This window comes from Ictalurus furcatus, chromosome 6 (genome assembly GCF_023375685.1).
Source record: "Ictalurus furcatus strain D&B chromosome 6, Billie_1.0, whole genome shotgun sequence".
NCBI classification, from domain to species: Eukaryota; Metazoa; Chordata; class Actinopteri; order Siluriformes; family Ictaluridae; genus Ictalurus; species Ictalurus furcatus.
This window is the reverse complement of record NC_071260.1, coordinates 33503446-33525107: the sequence shown is the minus strand read 5'-3', so window position 1 is coordinate 33525107 and position 21662 is coordinate 33503446. Positions and strand designations below refer to the sequence as shown.

The 21662-nt window shown below is 41.4% G+C and overlaps 1 protein-coding gene across 4 annotated transcripts in view; it reads right to left on the bottom strand.

Annotated features, from left to right (window-relative positions):
• The window catches only part of LOC128609273 (zinc finger protein OZF), a 33190-nt gene extending 11697 nt beyond the window's left edge, over positions 1-21493 (bottom strand). The window contains exons 1-8 of one of the 4 annotated variants that reach the window (XM_053627791.1): positions 21110-21493; positions 20557-20629; positions 19750-19843; positions 19505-19627; positions 18063-18334; positions 15500-15567; positions 15167-15357; positions 2818-4396 (exon numbers count right to left, since the gene is read on the bottom strand). In XM_053627791.1, the coding sequence (XP_053483766.1) occupies positions 2818-4396; positions 15167-15357; positions 15500-15567; positions 18063-18334; positions 19505-19627; positions 19750-19843; positions 20557-20619 (2390 nt within the window). In that variant the 5' untranslated portion in view covers positions 20620-20629; positions 21110-21493. Of the gene's footprint in view, positions 1-811; positions 931-1067; positions 4397-15166; positions 15358-15499; positions 15568-18062; positions 18335-19504; positions 19628-19749; positions 19844-20556; positions 20630-21109 lie in introns of those variants that run through there. The other 3 variants (XM_053627787.1, XM_053627788.1, XM_053627790.1) reach the window with 3 other exon arrangements.
• Positions 21494-21662: the final 169 nt, after the last annotated feature.

The following is a 21662-nucleotide window of genomic DNA, read 5'->3' as shown; positions in this document are numbered from 1 at the left end:
TTGAGGATCGCTTTAGTCGTTGGGTGGAGGCAGTAGCAACAGCCAACCAAGATGTGTTGACCATGGCCAAGTTTCTGTGCAGGGAGGTTATATCACAGTTTGGGGTCCCTGATTTCCTCAGTTCAGACAATGGCAGACACTTTGTTAACTTAGCAATAGAAGCAGTAGCAAAAGCCTTGTGTATGGAGTATAAGCTGGGATGTGTATATCACTCTCAATCCCAAGGTGTGGTGGAAAGAGCAAATAGGACAATAAAGCAGAAAGTTACGAAGATTCGCAAGAGTTCAAAACTTAACTGGGTTCAAGCACTACCATTGGCTTTGATGAAAAACCATATTACTCATCTAACTCCACTTGAAATGCTAACGGGGTGTCCTATGCAGGGAAAGGAAGACTCCTACACACCACTGAAGGAGGGAAGGAAGACGACACACCCCCCCGATCTGCCGTGGTCGAGTCCTGAAAACGGGGGGATAGACTTTGAAAGTGACAGTGACCCGCAACAGGGAAGGTCTCATAGAACATGGGCGGAGACTTGGAAAAGGACAGAAAGACAAGCACGCCCACAGGTGACCAGTGCAGACAGTTCTCTGCTAAGCTCCTTAAGCAGTGATGTAAGAGCGCCTGATCCATTGACGACACCCAGAGATGATTCATTCCCTGCTGAGGTAACAATACCTGAACCTGACGGAATACCTGAATTTACTCATATTTGTCGGACAAAGAAGTAATGCAAAAAGTAATATAAGCACGTATTTTAACAACATAAAATAATCACATACAGTAGTCAATAGATGAAGTAGCAACTCACCTATAATAAAGGAATATGTTCCAGTAAAAGAATACATCCCAGGAAAACCAATACTTGCACAGATAGTTAGATCCTTACAGCACAATGGTCAGGAGGGGAATGCTGATGTAGAATGTGGAGATTTTCTTTTATGTCCAAAAAGGATGACAGGAAGATAAGGAGATTTCAAGAAACTGAAAATGGATTCTAAGGGTATTTTAAAAAATGATGTAGACATTAAAGGCTTTCCAAATAATGATAAAGGATTTTAAGGGGATTTCAAAAGGAGAAAAACGGAACATAATGGGATTTACTAGAAGAATTGGTGGAAGTAAGAAAAGGGGCGTAGACCAGAGACACTGAACTGTATAAAAGGGGAAGAAACACAGATCAGAGATCAGATCACTTTGGGATGTCTCACTGTTTGGATCTCATGCTGCTATCAAGACAATAAAACTGAACTTTTGCTTCTCTCACCTTCCATGTTCGTGGCTTTATTTGAGCAGCAAGTTTAGAATAATTGTTTGATTATTTGAAAAGGCACTCGGCACCCCTAGTCATTTCAGATACGACAAGCTACTTCTGGGTAAACTTAATCATAAACATGGTATTAGCTTCCACTGTTTCAGCAAAACCGCATCCTTCTTTAATTCTGACAAGAGGAGCACTTGTACTAGGACCACATGCACCTTTCCGATTACATAGTAATTCAAGATGGCCTTTCTGTTTCATCATGTGCAGCATTAAAAGACCTTGGTGTTAATTCAGCCTTTCATTTGAAACTCACGTAGATAACATTACTAGGATAGCCTTCTTTCATCTCATAACTATTGCTAAGATAAGAAATGTAGTTAGTTCATTCTTTTGTTGCCTCTAGGTTGGATGATTGTAATGCCTTGGGATCTGGATGTTCCAGTATATGCAGAAACAAGCTCCAGTAAGTCCAGAATGCAGTAGCAAGAGTCCTTACTATATGCAGAAGATATAACCACATCAGCCCTATCTTATCCACACTGCATTAGCTCCCAATCATATTTCATATTTATTATAAAATACTACTACTGATCTATAAAGCACTTAATGGTTGTGCGTTGCAGTACCTGAGTGAACTTCTGGTCTTTTATAATCTGCAGTGCCTACATCGATCAAAAGTTGCAGGCTCTTTGTTGGTATCTTAAATAGTGAAGGCTACAGCAGGGGGCAGAGCTTTCTCTTACAAAGCCTCACAGTTATGGAACAGCCTTCCAATTAGTGTTTGGGACTCAGACACAGTCTATATGTTTCAGTCTTGGCTGAAACGTTTGTCTAGTCAAGACTTTTGTTAATTTTTTTTTAACATAGGTCTCTAGGTTAGCAAGTGGCATTTAGGATACCAAAGACTCCATGGCTAGGAATTTTCTTTTACACAGCAAAGATAAAGTTTTTGTTCCAAGTAAGAAATGTGAGTATAAAAGTTGGATTATTGTAAAGAACTTGAACTACTGTAAAGTTTAGTGCCCTGCTGTATGCATAAACAAACCTCAGCATCCTTTCTACCAATGTCTGGGATTCAGATGCATGCAGTCTAAAAACCACCCAGTTTTGGCAGCAAACACTTGGCATTCTATATTCAAATGGGTAGAGGAAATTGAGCATGGGCAAAATGAGTTCTGGTGGCCTGAGATGTTTGTACAATTTCCACTTTATTGATATGCATTTAGTGATAATTGAAGATTATGGTGTCTTAGGGACCTCCCTCTGCTTGGCTCTGCTTTATTCTTATCCTCCACTAGTTACTTCACTGACAATGTTGCATATAAATCATCTGTTCAGAAGTTATGCGTTAATGTTATGGCTATTTATGAGGAAAAGCAAACAAAATAAGAAAATTAATCATTGCAATAACATTGCATACTTTGGCTTCCACAGAAAACTGAGAAGGCAAAAATACAGTTGATACAGATAATTTAAGAAAAAGTTATTGCATTTGACAAGTTATTAAAATAATATAATGGTTCGGTTAGTGTACTTGTGGGTCTTAAAACTACTCTCCAGTGTGAATGCACTGGTGGACTTGGAGACGTCTATGTTGAGAGAAACTCTTCCCGCAATGTGAACAGTGATACGGCTTCTCTCCTGTGTGACTACGCTGATGTCGTTGGAAATTACTCTGAGTTGTAAAACTCTTTCCACAGTGTGAGCAGTGATATGGTTTCTCTCCTGTGTGAATGCGCTGATGTAGCTGGAGATTATTCTGGAAAGTAAAACTCTTCCCACACTGTGAGCAGTGATGCGGCTTTTCTCCTGTGTGAATGCGCTGATGTCGTTGGAGAGTACTCTGATGAGTAAAACTCTTCCCACAATGTGAGCAGTGATACGGCTTCTCTCCTGTGTGAACGCGCTGATGTTGTTGAAGATGACTCTGTTGAGAGAAACTCTTTCCACACTGTGAGCAGTGAAATGGCTTCTCTCCTGTGTGAATACGCTGATGTACCTGGAGATTACTCAAAGTAGTAAAACTCTTTCCACACTGTGAGCAGTGATGTGGCTTCTCTCCTGTGTGAATGTGCTGATGTAGCTGGAGATTACTTTGATGAGTAAAACTCTTCTCACACTGTGAGCAGTGATATAGCTTCTGTCCTGTGTGTCTGCGCTGATGTTGTTGGAGATTACTCTGTTGAGAGAAACTCTTTCCACACTGTGAGCAGTGATACGGCTTCTCTCCTGTGTGACTGCGCTGATGTTGTTGGAGATTACTCTGTTGAGAGAAACTCTTTCCACAATGTGAGCAGTGATACGGCTTCTCTCCTGTGTGGATGCGCTGATGTCGTTGGAGAGTACTGTGATGAGTAAAACTCTTTCCACACTGTGAGCAGTCATATGGCTTCTCTCCTGTGTGGATGCGCTGATGTCGTTGGAGAGTACTCTGATGAGTAAAACTCTTTCCACACTGTGAGCAGTGATACGGCTTCTCTCCTTTGTGACTGCGCTGATGGGCTTGGAGATTTTTATGTTGAGAGAAACTCTTTCCACACTGTGAGCATTCATATGGCTTCTCTCCTGTGTGAATGCGCTGATGTCGTTGGAGATTACTCTGATGAGTAAAACTCTTTCCACACTGTGAGCAGTGATGCGGCTTCTCTCCTGTGTGAATGCGCTGATGTTGTAGGAGATTACTCTGATCAGTAAAACTCTTCCCACACTGTGAGCAGTGATGCAGCTTCTGTCGTTTGTGAATGCGCTGGTGCAGCTGAAGATCAACCTTTTGATTAAAACTCTTTTCACACTGTGAGCAGTGATGTGGGTTCTCTCCTGTTTGACTATGTTGATGTGTTTTGAGAAGAATCAGATTAGTCAAACGCTTTCCACCATCTGAGCAGTGGATTATTTCCTTCTGCATTTCTTTCTGAGAGGTGTCAGAACTGAGAGCATGAGATGATGTTTGCTGAGTACTGGAGTCATTTGTGGGCATATGAATTTCATGTTTAATCTCTGCTGATTTCTGCAGTCTCACAAACTCCTCATAGTGGCATCTCTTGATGTGTTTGTTGAGATAAATTTGCGATGCATAGGAAAGTGGACAAAAGCAGCAGGAGAAGAAGACTTGCAACAAACCGTTGTTTACTTCTGGAGCAGTGAAAGAGAAAATATGAGAAATGCAACAAAATTATAAAACTAATGTTAGGAACTCTCCCAATATTTGAGGAGTATACACTTCCATGTTATTATTATTGGCGAAATTCTAAACTGATGATAAATATAACTCGGATTCTTTGAATTATTGATGAGCAAAGACAAACAAATATTCTCATAAAAAACATAAAAATGTCTCTGCATACTCTAACTAAAGTAACAAAACATTAGTACATGATGTCAGCTGCTACACAGGATCTGCACCAAGTAGTTGGAACAGTTTTTCTGTTATTAAGCTGGTGTGGTGAACGTGATAAACATTCATTTATTCATTAATTAAATAAACACTTTTTGCTGGAATCCCTCAAAATGTTACTTGCTCATCACAGTAATGCAGCCAGATCAGTGCACTTACAAAGCTGATCTACCTCACCAGTGAGATGCAATTAACATACTACAGGTTTGCCACTGAAAGCCAGTCCACCATGATAGCAGTTCAACCAGCTCCTGTGTATGGTTTCTGCTGGAGTCAGACAGATGAACTCATGGCAGTCCACATGTGGGAGAGCTTCATTCACTTGCCCAGTCAAATTAGGGCCAATCATCAAGAGACAAAACCTCCTGGGACCAGTGAACCTAAATGACCAGGAACCACACAATCTACGGGCAGGTGGCAGCTACCCTGCCTTAGGGGGAGGGAAACACCTTAGTACAAAATCCTTCTGGAATGTCACCAAGAGGGCATCTCTAATCTAGAGTACTGGAACCCTTCCATATGTAAGGGACCGATGCTAATCAACCAAGCATGCAAGAACTTGATTGTGGGAGAGTGCTGTCTGCCAGGACACTGTTGCATAAAACAGGATACTGTTTATGCAACAGTAAGAAAGAGGTGGACTGGGGGGATTTCTGGTACATGCATTGGTGGATGTACATGCACTCTCACACAGGCACTCTCACACAGGCAGCGCTGCCTCCCAGATGAGATGCCCACTCGAGTTGGGACCATAACAATCTATGCATTGTAACATGCCAGGTGTCTATCATACTACTGAATATTTAAAACCTGAAAACCTGCACCCACACCGGCCCTTTACGGATAATATTGGACCCTGCTCTACAACATACAACATCTTAACATCTTAGGGAGTTTTTCCTTGCCACCGTTACCACCGGCTTGCTCAATTGGGATAAATTCACACATTTAAAATCTGTATACCATGATTTCTATGAGCTACACAAAACAGATGTGCAGGTTATTTGCAACAATTCGACGTGTTTGTTGCTGACCACTGTTAGTAATCAGCATCTGAGCTAATGGTAATTTAAAATAAAATAATTTAGCCTGTCCCTATCTGGTCCTCCACAGGACTTGTTCTACGGACCACATCCCTGGAGACTGGAAAATCAATCAATCAACAATCACTGCCCCCCGCCAAATCAACATTATCCAGTACTACATAAAACCTGACCAGAAGTGATTGAAAAGCAAAATTAAAAACAAAACAAAGGACAACTCTGTTATTGAAATGTCATAAAGCCATAAAATTCTTGAACCATTAACAGCATTGAGGCCTAGGAGAATTTCCTAGTTCTGTAATATATTTAGAAAACAAGCTCATGTTTGAGATGTCTACATGATGCCCTAAATAAAAGAAAACTAGCAAGTGACCAGCAATTTTACAGTACATATCTACATAGCAACTGCCCCTGCTATAATCTCAAAAGAAAAAACACCTAAAACATTTTCATTTTGCTGTATCTCTATTTTAAATATACTAACCAACTTGATTTAATAGCTATAAAATATGCTGAGACTTACCCGTCAGACAAGATTTACCTGACTCAGTCTGACATAAGTTGCTATTATATTAAAATTTAAAAAAGTGTATTCTTTAGCAGGGTTCTATGTAAGTTATAATTGACAACTGCCCACATGCTGCTGATATTCTTTTACAGTTTGTAATAATCAGAAAAGCGAAGGATTTAGGACAAGTAAGGTCGTTCTGCAAATGAGTACTCTGCCTTCTATAAAGAGATATAGTTGAAAAGAAAACGTCACATACACCTAGTCTAAAGACATTCAAACTCAATTTTTCACAACTCGACCCAGTTCACATTACCATACATTTCTTGTCTTAAGTCAATTAGGTTATCTACTTTATTTCCAGTAGAGCTCATTTCAAAATAATAGTTAAGAAACCTATTCATTTGCATTTTTATTTACTATATCAGAATTTGTTGGCCACCTTGCTTAGACCTACATTCAGACCACAGATTTTCTATGGGATTCCGGTCATGACCACTGTGATTGCCACACCAATACTTTCACATTGTTAACTTTAAGCCATTTTAGTACAACTTTGGAGGTATGCTTAGGATCATTGGCCTGCCAGAAGACCCAGTTGCACCCAAGTTTTGGCTGATGTCTTCAGGTATTTTACATGATACTCCATCCTCAAGATGCCATCTATCTGAAATGCACCAGTCTCTTTTCCAGTAAAACACCTCCACAATATGATGCTGCCACCTCCATGCTTCACAGTTGGGATGGTGTACTTAAGATTAAATCCTTACTGTTTTCCTCTATACACAGTGCTGATCATTATGGCCAAATTACTTAGTAAAATTTTTTGTTTTATCTGACCAGGTAAGACTACTCTAGGTTTGGTCTTCCTCCTGGTTATGACCTGCAAACTTCAGGCAGACCTTTTTGTACTACAGTAGTCTTGGAGTAGCAGCATCTTCTTTGCACCACAGCCTTTCAGGCCATGGCAATATAGGATTCTCTTAAGCAGTTATGCTCACCTACATAGAAATAACATTTATGAAATCTATCAGTCAGGATTTAGGCCTCATCATAGCACAGAGACAGTGCTGGTTAAAGTGGTAAATTACCCACAACTGACCTCTGATCAGGGTTGTGTCTCATTGCTTATGTTGCTTGACCTTAGTGCAGATTTTGACACCACTGATCATTCTATTCATCTTGATACACTAGGAAATGTTGTTGGAGTTATGGGAATGATCCACTCCTGGTTCAGGTCTTATTTGACTGATCGTTATAAATTTGTAGGTGTAAATGGTGACTACGCATAGTAAGGTAAAGTTTGGTGTTCCATAAGGTTCTGTTTTAGCTCCACTGCTTTTTTCTCTACATATGCTGCCACTGTGTAAAATTATTCGTAAACATGGTATTAGCTTCTACTGTTATGCTGATGACACCCAGCTGTATATTTCAGGAAAGCCAACTTCTTTAATTCTGACAAGACAGGAGTCATTGTACTAGGACTGATATGCAGATAGAAAGCTTAGTGTCACTTCAGACTTTCATTTGAAGCTCATGTAAATAATATTACTAGCATAGCCTTCTTTCATCTCAGAAATATTGCTTAGATAAGAAGTATAATGTCACTACACAATGGATGTTCCAGTAGATACATAAACAAGCTCCAGTTAGTCCCGAATGCAGTAGTGAGAGTCCTTCCTAGAACCAGAAAATATGACCACATACCCTTATCCACACTGCATTGGCTCCTAATCACATTTTGCATTTATTATAAAATACTACTACTTATCTATAAAGAACTTAATGGTTGTGCGTTGGAGTACTTGAGCAAACTTCTGGCCTTTTATAATCTACCACGCATACTTCGATCAAAAGACGCAGGCTTTTGTTGGTACCTTAAATAGTGAAGGCTACAGCAAGGGACAGAACTTTCTTTTACAAAGCCCCACAGTTATGGAACAGCCTTCCAATTAGTGTTCGGGAATCAGACACAGTCTCAGTATTTCAGTCTAGGCTGAAACATGTTTGTTTAGTCAAATATTTTGTAAATTTTTTTCCTTAGGTAAAGGAGCAGATCTGGGGTTCACGGGCATGATATTCTTGATATTTACATTTTTAATGTGATTTCTTGATATTTACATCTAGATGTGTTAAAGAACATAGAACATGGCACCTTTGTTGGCAGCCCACCCAGTTTTTAGGTGAGCAAAAGTATTGGAGCAGATATGAATAACCTTACTTGTACCTCAACTTCATTCAGTTGTTTGTTTTGGGGGTTTTTCCCTTCAGGAGGTCTTCTTCTTGGTTGTCCGTCGTAGCGACGAAGATCATTTTGTCATCAGAGATGATGTGTGTGTAGATGGCTGGTCAGGCGAATCTTTGCACGGAAAGTCCTATGGCAAGTGGGACAGGGGATGGGGTGGACGTCTCCGGGAGGGTTGCGGGCATGGGTTTTTCTGGCTTGCCTCTTTCGTTCAGCTGCAGCTGTCCGATTTGTCTCACACAGCAAAGAGCCCTTGTGGATGAAGGAGCACCAGGCGTCACGATCCAATACAGTCTGTTCCCAGGAGGCAGGATTGATGTTAAACGCTTTCAGTGAGGCTTTGAGGGTATCTTTGAAGCATTTCTTTTGGCCTCCTTGGCAACGCTGGCCTTGCTGGAGCTCGCCATAGAAAATTCTCTTTGGTAGGCGCTGGTCTGTCATGTGTACCACATGTCCTGCCCAGCGGAGCTGGGTCATCATCAAGATGGTGAAGATGCTAGGGAGGCCTGATTGAGAACCACAGTGTCTGGGATTTTGTTCTGCCACTTGATGCCAAGTACTTTCCTGAGACTGTTAGTGTGAAAATGGTTCAGTTTCCTGGCATGATGTTGGTACACTGTCCATGTTTCGCGTGCATACAGCAGTGTAGGGAGCACAACTGCAATCTGTACACTTTCAGCTTGGTCTGGATGGTGATGACTCTTCGGTTCCAAAACTTGGCATACAGTCTCCCAAAAGCTGAGCTGGCTCTCGCAATGCGGACCTTAACTTCATCATCTATTGTAGCATTTTGTGACAATGTACTGCCGAGGTAGGTGAACTTGGTCACTGTTTTCAGTCTCTGACCATTGACAGTAATGTTGGGCTCTGTATAGGGCTTCCCTGGGGCTGGCTGATGCATGACCTCAGTCTTCTTGGTGCTGATGGTGAGACCGAAGTTTGTGCAGGCACTGGAGAACCTGTTAACACTGCATTGCATGTCCGTTTCTGTGCTAGCGTTAAGGGCACAGTCATCAGCAAAAAGGAAGTCCCTGATGATGTCTGTCGAAACCTTGGTTTTCGCTTGGAGCTTCCTGAGGTTGAACAGATTACCATCCATGCGGTACTTGATGCCTATCCCAACATAACCGTCTCTAAAGGCGCCAGTCAGCATTGCGGAGAACATGAGGCTGAACAGGGACGGCGCCAGGACACAACCCTGCTTGACGCCACTGGAAACTGGGAATGGCTGAGACGCTTCTCCATTGGCTGGAACTCTTGCCTGCATGCCGTCATGGAATTGCTGCACAATGGCTATGAACTTCCTTGGGCATCTGTACTTGGTCATGATTTTCCAAAGGCCTTCTCTGCTGACAGTGTCAAAGGCCTTGGTCAGGTCGACGTAGGTAGAGAAGAGGTCAGCGTTCTGTTCCATACATTTCACTTGTAGCTACCGTGCTGCAAACACCATGTCGATGGTACCGCGCTCTTTCCGGAATCCACACTGGCTCTCTGGTAGAAGCCCTTGGTCGAGGTGAGCAATCAGGCGCTTCAGCAGAACCCGGGCAACAATCTTGCCTAAAATGGATAGTAAGGATATGCCACGGTGGTTGTCGCAGGACTGGCGGTTTCCTTTGCTCTTGTACAAATGTATAATGGAGGCATCTTTGACATCCTGGGGGGTCATCTCTTGTTGCCACATCAGTAGGAAGAGTTGATGAAGCCTCTGTGTTAGAGCTATGCCTCCTTCCTTGTAGACCTCTGCTGGGTTGGAGCCTGAGCAGGGAGCTTTGCCACTGGAGAGGAGACATATCGCTTTCTGGGTCTCAAGCAAGGTTGGAGGATCATCCAGTGCTTCATTGATGGGTATTTCGGGGAGACATCCGATGGCTTCATCATTGATGGCTGAAGGTGGGTTCAGGACGTTCGGGAATCTTCTTCTCATCAGTGATCAATGTATACCCATCTGCGCTGAGGAGAGGACATAAGCCTGATGACGTGGGTCCGTACACTTCTTTCAAAGCGTCATAGAATCTCTTCATGTCACGCCTGTCTGCATAGCCTTGGATCTCATCAGCTTTGTTGCTCAGCCATGTGTCTTGTATCTGGCAGAGTCTCTGCTGTACCAATCTGCGTACGCTTTTGTACACATGTTTCTTGGAGGTATACGTAGGGTTGTTGGGGTAGGTTTGATGGAGATGGTGTTTCTCGTTCAGCAACTGCTTAATGTCTTCGCTGTTCTCGTCAAACCAATCTTTGGGCTTTCTGGTTGAAAGACCCAGAATATCAGCAGCTGTGTCGTAGACCAGTTCTCTGAGAGCCGCCCAGTCAGCTTCCACGTTCTGGCTGTCCAGAGAGGTGGATTCCAGACAATCGTCCAGGGCATCCATTAAAGACTGCTTGGTTCTACCACACTTCATCTTTGTAATGTTTACATGCTTAGGGGCCTTTTTCCCCTGTGGGCGTCTCTTTGGCTGGATACAGATGTTGAGCTTGGTGATGAGACGGTGGTCTGTCCAGCATTCGGCTCCACACATGGACTTGGTCACACGTGCATCCTGCCTGTCCCTCTTCCTGACGATGACGTAGTCGAGGAGGTGCCAATGCTTTGAGCAAGGGTGTAACCACGACGTCCGATTACGGGTTGGGAGGCGGAATACTGTGTTGGTAATCAGCAGTTCATGTCCGGTGCAAGTCTGAAGCAAAAGGAGACCATTGCTGTTGCAGTGACCCACCCCGTGCTTTCCTAGCACACCATCCCAGGCAGAGCTGTTATTGCTGACTCTCGCGTTAAAGCCGCCTAGAATGGAGAGTTTGTCTGTTCTAGGAACATCAGCAATGACAGAGTGGAGGTCCTCGTAGAACTTGGCCTTCACTTCATCTGGGTTGGTCATGGTTGGCGCACAGCAGCTGATGATTGTAAGGTGCTTTCTTCCAGACAGGAGGGGGGGTTTCATGGTCATGAGCCTGTCGTTGGCTTCCTTAGGAAGGCCTGCCAACTTGCCAATCAGCGCGGATTTTACTGCAAAAATGACACCAGCTTCACGGCGTGCGTTGTTATCTCGACCACTCCAGAAAAAGGTGTACCCAGAGCCCCTTTCACAAAGTTCACCTATTCAGGGGGCTGCCGGACTTCACTGCTGCTCCCTTTCGTGAAGAACGACCATATGGCCTGGGCCGCCTGTGTGCAGGGTTGCGGCTACAGCTGCCAGTGTACCCACACCTGCCGCTTCGTTGCTTGCCTGTCGCCACAGGATTTGGTGGTTAGGATGGATGGTAGATGACAAAATGACTTGCGCGGTGACTTGGTAAAGTGAGGAAGAGTTGCGCATTTCCTCAACCTCTCGCCCAAAACCAACTGGGTCCAACAGCAAGACGGTCAAGACGGCTGGAGTCGGAGTTTAGTGCAGTGGATGACCTTGACGACCTTTGTGACTCACCATGCTCTTAAAGCGCTCCACGACACTTTGCTGGGAATCGCCTTTCTGCCCGTTGGCCGGTTAAGTGGTTCTTCCGTGCAGATTGCCAAGTCCAGTCTTTACTATTTACCCATAGCTGGGAGGCTCGTGGAGGATGGGAGCGTCTATCTTCCCATGCAAGTCCTTATGACTTCCCCACTGTCCAAAGGAGGTGAAATGCTATTGAATTGGTTTAAGAGCTGGTGATTGACTTGGTCAGTCTAAAATCTTCCACTTTTTCCACATGAAGTCCTTTGTTATGTTGGCAGTTTGCCTGTCATTGTCTTTCTGCGTGATGTTCCTCTCAATTAAATTGGATGCATTTCTCTGTAAACTTGCAGACAGAATATATATGTAGACTTCTGAATTAATTCTACTGCTTCCATCATGAGTTGCATCATCAATAAAGATTAGCGGGCCTGTTCCAGAAGCAGCCATGCAAGCCATGGCACTAACTTCACTGTGCTTGACTAATGAGCTTGTACAGTGCATTTGAAAAGGTATTTGCCCTGACCCTGATTTCTTCAGTTTTTGTGTACATCTCATACTAAATAGTTTAAGATCTTGAAATGCAATACAACATAAAACAAAGGCGACCTGAATAAACACACAACAGTTTTAATAAATTTTTTATTGAAGCAAAAAGTTATCCAACATCTATCCCCAATGTGGAAAACTATTTGCCCCTTAAACTTAAAATCTGTTTGTGCCACCTTTAAAAGAAATAACCATCTTCCAAACAGTTCCATGTTTGACTCATCTACCCACAGAACATTCTCTCAAAAGGTTTGAGGATCATCTAGGTGTGTTTTGGCAAAATTCAGATGAGCCTTAATGTTCTTCTGGGTTAGCAGTGGTTTTCACCTTGCCACTCTTCCATGAATGCCATTTTTGCCCAGTGTCTTTCTGAGAGTCGTGTCATGAACAGCGACCTGTATTGATGCAAGAGAGGCCTGTAGGTCCTTTGATGTTGTCTTTGGCCTTTTTGTGACTTCACGGATGAGTCGTTGCTGTGCTTGTGGAGGAATTCTGGAAGATTGGCCACTTCTGGAAAGGTTCACTACTGTGCCAAGTTTTTCCATTTGGAGATAACGGCTCTCACTGAGGTTCTTTAGAGTCCCAGGGCCTTTGAAATAGCCTTGTAGCCCTTTCCAGACTGATGCATTTCAATCACCTTCTTCCTCATGATTTCTAGAATTTCTTTCAACTTTGGCATAGTGTGTTACTGGTAAAACCTTTTAAACAACTTCATGCTGTTCAAAAAGTTCTATTTAAGTGTTGATTTGATTGAACACGGTTTGCAGTAATCAGGCCTGGTTGCATCTAGTCCAGCTGAACCCCATTATGAATGCAGTTTCATACATTTGGGGAATTAGTAACTATGGGGGCAAGTACATTTTCACACAAGCCCAGTTGGTATTGGATAACTTTCTTGCTTCAGTAAATAACATCATATAAAAACTTTATTTTGTGTTTACTCAGGCTGCGTTTGTTTTATGTTAGATTTTATTTTAATTTCTGAAACAATTTAGTATATGAGATACACAAAAACAGAAGAAATCATTATTGGTCAAATAGTTTTTCACAAGACTGTATGTTTTGGATCATGAGCAGATCCTTTCTTTCTGCACACTTTGGCCTTTCCATCACTGAGGTTAATCATTGTTCCAGAACTTTTTTGGCTCATCAGATAACATTACCCTTCACTGGAACTAAAGGGCCCAAACACTGAAAAACATCTTCACACCATTATCCTTCCTCCTCCAAACTGTTGGCACGATGCATTCCAGTGGGTAGCGTTCCTCTGGCATTCACTAAACCATCAGACTGCCAGATCAGCAGTGGAAACCCATTTTATGAAGCTCCCAATCACAGTTCTTGTCCTAATGTTGCTTCCAGAGGCAGACTGGAACTCTGTAGTGAGTGATGCAACATAGGATAGGCAATTTTTACATGCTGCAGAAACTTGGCAATCCCACTCTGTCAGTTTGCGTGGTCTAATGTTTTTTGGTTGAGCTGTTGTTGTTCCGAGATGCCACAGCAGTTAATTTCTATTATTGTGAAATGGCAGGCGGCTGATGATCAGCGCGGCAGCTTTCCACCATCCAGCAGCCGACGGAAGAGTATAAAAAGGCCATCCTCCGCTAGCAAAGGGAGAGAGGGCTCCCAAGGCATGCATGCTAATTTCTTGTGTTTTTTTTTTTTTTTTGCAGAGGATTCCGTCGCAACAGAAGTCTCCGCCCCCTGCCTGCACCCGCGGCGATGCCTGGCTGCAGAATGGGATCCCAGCTGCTCGGGAAACCCCCAGCATGGCCCCGACAGCCCCACGGGCGACCCCAGCACCTGAGCACTTCACCCCACGGCATCACTTTTGCACACACCCCCTCACGGACTTTAAATAAACTTTCCACGTGTGACACTTAAACAGCCTCCTGTGTCTCTGTGCTCTGCCCACTGCTGGCTAAGTACCCTACACTGCCCAGAGCAGATCCAGCAGGGCAGAACTTTCATAAACAAGGTGACATCCTATGACAGTGCGATGTTTAAAGCCACTGAGTTATTCAGTACAACCCATTCCTACTGCCAATGCTTGACACAGGAGACTGCATGGCTATGTGCTTGATTTTATGCACCTGTTAGCAATGAGTGCGGCTGAAATACCTGAGCTCAATATTTAGGAAGGATGTTGACATACTATTGTCCATAGGATATTATGCCATTTTCATACAACGTAAGGTGGTATGACAAATTTTTATGCCACATATTTTCATGATTAAGGTGATGACACTGGCTGCTGGGTTTTGCTTTGGGATTCTGGCTCATACAGTACTGAAATTACTAAAAGTTAAGTCAATCTTATCAGGTTTAAGATTAAGAAAAATGAATTGCATTTTTTTTTTACTGGAACCTTACTGTTGAGCTCTACAGAATACAGGACAGGTTTGCAAAGCTCTGACCACTGTATTTCTCCAGACTGTACATTATATACGTGTATTACTTTATAGATCAGTCATTTCGCTACAGTCTAAGTTTCTAAACTGTTTACAGGTGCAGAAGCATCCTGTATCATTCACATTGCTTGTTTCAGTTAGTAGAAATGAAAATGGAACAGAGTTCTAGCTCAGTGGTTCTGTTTTCTTGTTCAGGAGACCCTTGAAGTATAAAGCTACCTTTATCTCATCCAAGCTAAGACATAACAGACACAATACTTAGGTTTTAAATCATAAAGTCTGTTCTTAAGTCCAAATATTTATCATAAAATCCCTAGACTTTACCATTTGTGGTGCACTTTTTGTTCCAGAGGTTGTCAAATGCAGGGCCGAGATCTTCAGCATAGTCTGCTTCATACCACACCAAGAGCTCCTGTCCTGGATTAATGGGTCGACAGCATCGATACAGAATTCCCCCTTGATACTGAAATGCCATAAGATTCTGCTCGCCATCATTATGAGCACAATTCACATACCTGAGAGAATGATGCATGGTGTCAGAAACAGCAAAAAAAAAATTTGAAAAGAAAAAATATCAAAAATCAGTTATACAAAGTGAGAGTAATCATGGTGGAGGTGTGAATGACAAGACTGTTCCCAAAAACGAGTATTCTTTACCTCATCCAGTTAGCATACATCTCTCTCTTGGCATCTATGTATTCCTCACGCTGCCCACTCCTGGATATCTGCACAAAAAAAAATTATATATATTTTCTTCTGACCTCTCTTACCAACAAGTCGTTTCCACCAACAGAACTGTCGCTCACTCAATGTTTTTTTGCACCATTCTGTGTAAACTCTAGAGACTGTTGTGTGTGAAGATCCTGGAAAATCAGCAGTTTCAGCAACCGTGTAACCATGAAATGCATTAGTTTTATCATGAAGACTACTTTGTTGAAGTAATCAACTGTTCAGTGATGGAGATGAGTGCAAAACTGTTTGTGGAAATTGCAGTCCTAAAGCCATCTTCATGCTTTTTAAGTGGTACTGTCCTCAGTAATCTCATTGATCTTTAGGCTGTCCATGTGGGGCCATCCTCAACATCAACTGCAACTCTTGACATGTACCTGCATGATTATATGCATTGTGCTGATTGGATAACTGCATAAATGAGCAGGTGTACAGGTGTTCCTATTAAAGTGGATGGTGTAAGACAAAATGAAGACCGCTCAAGGCAGCAAAATTAATGCGAAAATTTTTATTTAAAAAATACATACATGGAAGTTAGAAGAAGCGCATTATAATATTCCCTGTAGTTGGCACACTCCTTCACCTATAATTCACAATAAGGGACTTCTAATTGGAGAGAGACTCATCTCTGATTCTCAGTGGGAAAATACAGTGCAGTAGTTGCCCCCATCCTCATTTCTTCTGTTTCTGTTATCTCATACTAAAATTGTTTCAGAAATTTAAAGAAAATCTAAGATAAAACAAAGACAACTTGAGTAAACACGAAATACAGTTTTTCAATCCTTATGTTATTTATTGAAGCAAAAAAGTTATCCAATACCAACTGGGTCAGTGTGAAAATGTATTTGCCACCATAGTTACTAATTCCCCAAATCTATGAAACAGAATTCGTAATGGGGTTCAGCTGGACTAGACACAACTAGGCCTGATTCCCGTCAGTCTGGGAAGGGTTACATTGCTATTTCAAAGGCTCTGGGACTCGAAAGAACCACAGTGAGGGTCATTATCTCCAAATGGAAAAACTCAGTAGTGAACCTTCCAAGAAGTGGCAAACCTTCCAAAATTCTTCCAAAAGCACAGCAACTACTCATCCAGGAAGTCACAAAAGAGCCAAGGAAAACATCAAAGGAACTACAGGACTCTCTTGCATCATTAAAGGACACTGTTCATGACTTAACTATCAGAAAGACACTGGAGGAAATGGCATCCATGGAAGAGAGGCGAGGTGAAAACCACTCCTAACCCAGAAGAACATTAAGGCTCTTCTTAATTTTGCCAAAACACACCGTGATGGTCCTCAAACCTTTTGGGAGAATGTTCTATAGACTGATGAACCGAAAGTGGAACTGTTTGGAAGACAGGGGTCCAGTTACATCAGGCGTTAACCAAACACAGAATTCCATGAAAAGAACATCATACCCACGGTCAAGCATGGTGGTGGAAGTATGATGGTGTGGGGATGCTTTGCTGTTTTAGGGCCTGGGCAACTTGCAGTAATTGAGAGAAACATGAATTCTGCTCTCTACCAGAAAACCCTAAAGGAGAATGTCCAGTCTTCAGTCCGTAAGATGAAACTCAAGCACGACTGGATTATGCAGCAAGACAACCATCCAAAGCGTAGAAGTAAATCTTAGTCCTAGAAGTAAGTGAAAGACTGATCTCCAGTTATCGGAAGCTTTTGGTTGCAGTTATAGCTGCTAAAGGTGGCACAGCAAATAAGGGGCAATATAGGGGACAATTAGTTTTTTACATGGGTGATAGGTGTTGGATAACTTTTTTTGCGTCAATAAAAAAATAAAAAAATAAAAACTGTTGTGTGTTTACACAAGTTGCATTTGTTTTATGTTGTATTTCGTTTGATGATCTAAAACTTTTTAGTATGAGATACACACAAAAACAGAAGATATCAGGAAATACTTTTTCACAGCACTGTATGGGTATTGACAACACGTTTATTTAGCGAAATCAAGAAGATATCTAGCTTGCCAGGTTCCTCCTCCTCCTTTTACTTGCAGCTTAGGTTCACGCTGAAAGCACATGGTGTCCCATGTGGCCACTCACCCAATTAGTGATTTTCTAGGGTAGAGTGTACAGATTTTAGCAAATTTTGGAGGCAGCATCTATTACACCAGGCATTTTTGCATTCAGTCTACACACCACTGCTTTATAGCCCAAGTACGTAACTTAAATGTTCCAAGTTTCTTGTCAGTTTCTTGTGTTCATTAAAGAAAAATGACATTCCCAATATCTTCTGGAAATAAAATTCCATGCTACAAGAGGTTCGCAAGTTATGCCAGTAGCTAAACCTTTCAGGGATTTAAACATCATAAGCAGGACTTCAATGCAGAAAAGGTTATAAAAGCATAAAGTAGCTTTACAGGTTCCACCAAACAGCCATCAAGCTCCAGGGCAAAATCAGTAACCTTTCTGCAAGCACACTTGGTACCCAAAATCCTATTTTAGTAATTATAATACATTTAAAATAACTCACCACCCATGAGTAGCCACTGTTCATAGCTTCCTCTCGGTCTACCAGCTCTCCTTGGTAGGGTCCGAAGTGTGCACCAACTGGTACAGTCTCCCCTTTATTAAACACTCCCAGGCCTGCATCAGGAATACCGGACTTCTGAACCTCCAGACCAGGAGGAAGAGTTTGTTTGGCTCGGTCAGCGACCCCCATGGGAACAGGAGTATCAGTGATGAAGAGTGCCGGCCCGTGAACCTCACACTTTTTGAAGAAGAAGGATTTGCAAACTTCACAGTCTGGAAGGAGAGAAAACATAACTGGAAGAAACGATCTCCAAAATTATTTAGAAATCTGGAATTAGACACAAGTTTTAAAAAGGAGTTGCAAATGTCACAGTAGAGCCACTTTTGAGTTCTCCGAGTCATACATGCAAGGAGAACATGAGAGACCACACCATACAGACAGAAACCCATGCTCAGGACTGAACCCAGGACCCTCGAGCTATAAGACTTACAGCTTCTGTAGAATTAACATAACTGCATGTCCAGTCTGCAATCCAGCCCATTTTCAAATAATAATAAACTGCATACAGCTGCAGTGAAAGGTATTTACAGTTCATCAGCTGACTTATTTGTAGCTATTTTTTAGTTGTAAGCATTAATAAAACGTAAAAACTGGTCTTTACATTTTTATTACTGATATTAAATGAAAATATAAAATGAAACCACATTTTCTGCATAAACAGTACAAACGTAGTGTAAACACTACTTAAAAGGTCTCATATCCTACATTGTCTTCGTTTATCTAGTAATAATAATAGTGTGTGTTTATCAAACCTGCCAAGCCTTAAGATGAAATATACCTGAAAGCAGCGATTAAGGGGGCCAAGCACTTTCTGTCACCACCCTTAGAGACAGAAGAAGACTAAAAGCCATAGGGACGATCACCACTTGCATCCACGGAGATATTCTAAATTTGAAGGTAATAAGTCAAGCCATTGCTGAGGTTTTGCTTCTTAACTTTAGGTCATGCTCTTTTACTGTTGGTGTATTTTAAGTGATAACTTGTATCAGTGTACTCTGATGTTAAAAATTTGGCAGGTCTGAAAATGGATAACCTGCTGTAAAATGTCCAGGCAGGGCTAAGCTGCTATAAAGTGACCGGATGGGGCTAAGCTGCTATAAAATGACTGGGTAGGGCTAACCAGCTGTAAAATGACCGGGCGGGGCTAAGCTGCAATAAAATGACTGGGAGGGGCTACGCTGTTATAAAATGACTGGGTGGGGCTAAGCGGCTATAAAATGATTGGACCAATATCTAAACTAAATAATCAGAGAGAGAGGCTCATATATAAATGACTCCCTAGTGGACATTTAGTCAGTGACATTTAGTGACATTTAGATAGTGTGTAGGGTAGAATAATCAGTGAGAGTGTTACTGAGCTCCAGAGTGGCCCCATGTCTTACAGAGGAAGTCTTTATCGTCAGCTTCTTCCTCTTTAATGGAGGAAACTTCAGGAATGTTGTTCAGGTCGTTTCCACTGTCGCAGATGTTCAGCTCCAGCATCTCTTCTTTCTTCACACAGACTTCTAAAATACACACACACAAAAACAGAGATTCTTACACACACTGACAAAAATCCATCACAGAAATCCAGAATGAGACATTTACAGAGTTCAAATAAATTCATATCAGTAGAAAGCAGACTGACGAGGTGTGAGCTTCATATGGACTCCTCCATTCTGCTGGTCCACAGGGGGGGCATGTTCCACTGAGCCTGTTTCTATTTTCACGTCCTCAGACAGCTAAAGATAAAGCAAGAGTAAAACTTATTCAACAAAGTACATCAACCAAGTACATTTTTTTCATTTAAATCAATTATGATATAGTTTGAAATCTAACACTATCTCTTTACAATTGTGACATGTTAATCATATTTTTCTCTCCAATAGCTATTACCTCAGAACTTTTATCAAATATTAATGATATAATTGAACACAGACTAGCTCCTGAATGATAATTTACTATATTAAATTATAACATTGTTGATTAGCAATCAAACACTAACTGAAATGATCTGAGCATCCCTCTCTGTCTAGTTTCTAAGTCTAAGTGTAAAACGTTTAGCGAATTAGCAGCATTAAACACACCGATGAGCTCTTTTAAAACATTGTCGTCATCGTGACTGTTGTCTTGAGCTGCATCTCAAATCTAAAACTATGACCTGACATTCAAAAAGGATTTACTAATCTACACAGTTCAGTGGACTGGTATGCAAAACAGATCTTTCAGTAGGTTTGAAGGCAACATGAGAAGTTCTTTTTAAAATTCAAACACTAACTGTACATAGGAAAAGCTGTTAGTGTTCGTAATCAGTAACAGTTTATATTAGAAAATATAATCCAACACTTGGGGGTTAAGGTTAGATTTATAGGAGGAGTTGAACCAGGTCCTGCTCCACCCCGTGGACTTTTCTCACATAAATCCTGAGACTGTTAGACACATCATTGAGTTTTACCTGTGAAGGATCATCAGCCTGAGACTTTCTGGAGAAGTGTGGTCTGTCTCCTGCTGAACTCATTATAACAGGTCTGAAAAGAGATCAATAATAATAATAATAATAATAATAATAACAACATGTTAGATATTTCAGTAAACATTAAAGGAAATAAGAGGAATATAATTAAAGCTGTATATATTCCTCTCATTACTTAAATTTATATATATATGTGTGTGTCTATATATATCTATATATATATATATATCTATATCTATATATATATATCTATATATATATATATATATATATATATATATATATATATATATATATATATATGATAAAAAGTTAATACTAATTGTTTTCATCTTCATACTTTAAACATGTAAATAAATGGGTTAGCTACATACACAAATGCCTCGCTCCGGCAGAATTACACATTTATCCTCGTTAGATAAATAGTGCACTACATAGGGTGTACACGTTATTATTTAATTCCTTATGTAGTGCACTTAACCAGTGAAGTAGAGATCCATTTGGAATTCGGACACACAGCGTCGGTTTACCTTACCTCAGGGTTTTAAAGCAAAATGAAGTTTTAAATCCTCAACCACAGACACAGTAATGTGTATTTTATTTCTAACTGGATCCAATCTAACTATAAAACTCTATCAGAAAAAAAATATTTGGAGATTATAAAAATAATTCACGTGCTCAGGCGAGAATGCTTTTGCATTTGCAGTGTCTTTTTCTTCCTGTGTTTTTTGGCGGTTAGAGAAGCGGATAATGGGCGCGTTACCGCCACCACCTGGACTGGAGGGTTTGACGGAGGCCTAACAAACTTCCACTCAGCGTCGGCCACGGGGGGGCCCCAGAGGGCCCGGCCCGACCACCTAGATCACTGTGCCCCATCACCTCTGGCAAGCACCCCACCTCACTCCCCCGAACGCAATTGTAGCCGCTGGGACTCAGTACCACGCCACTGTGCCCTATATTAACTATTTTTTGTAAATTAATTTAGTTTTACCATGAATACTGATTATGAATGAAGACTAGAAGTTGACTAAAATGTATTATTATTATTATTATTATTATTATTATTATTATTATTATTATTGTTGTTG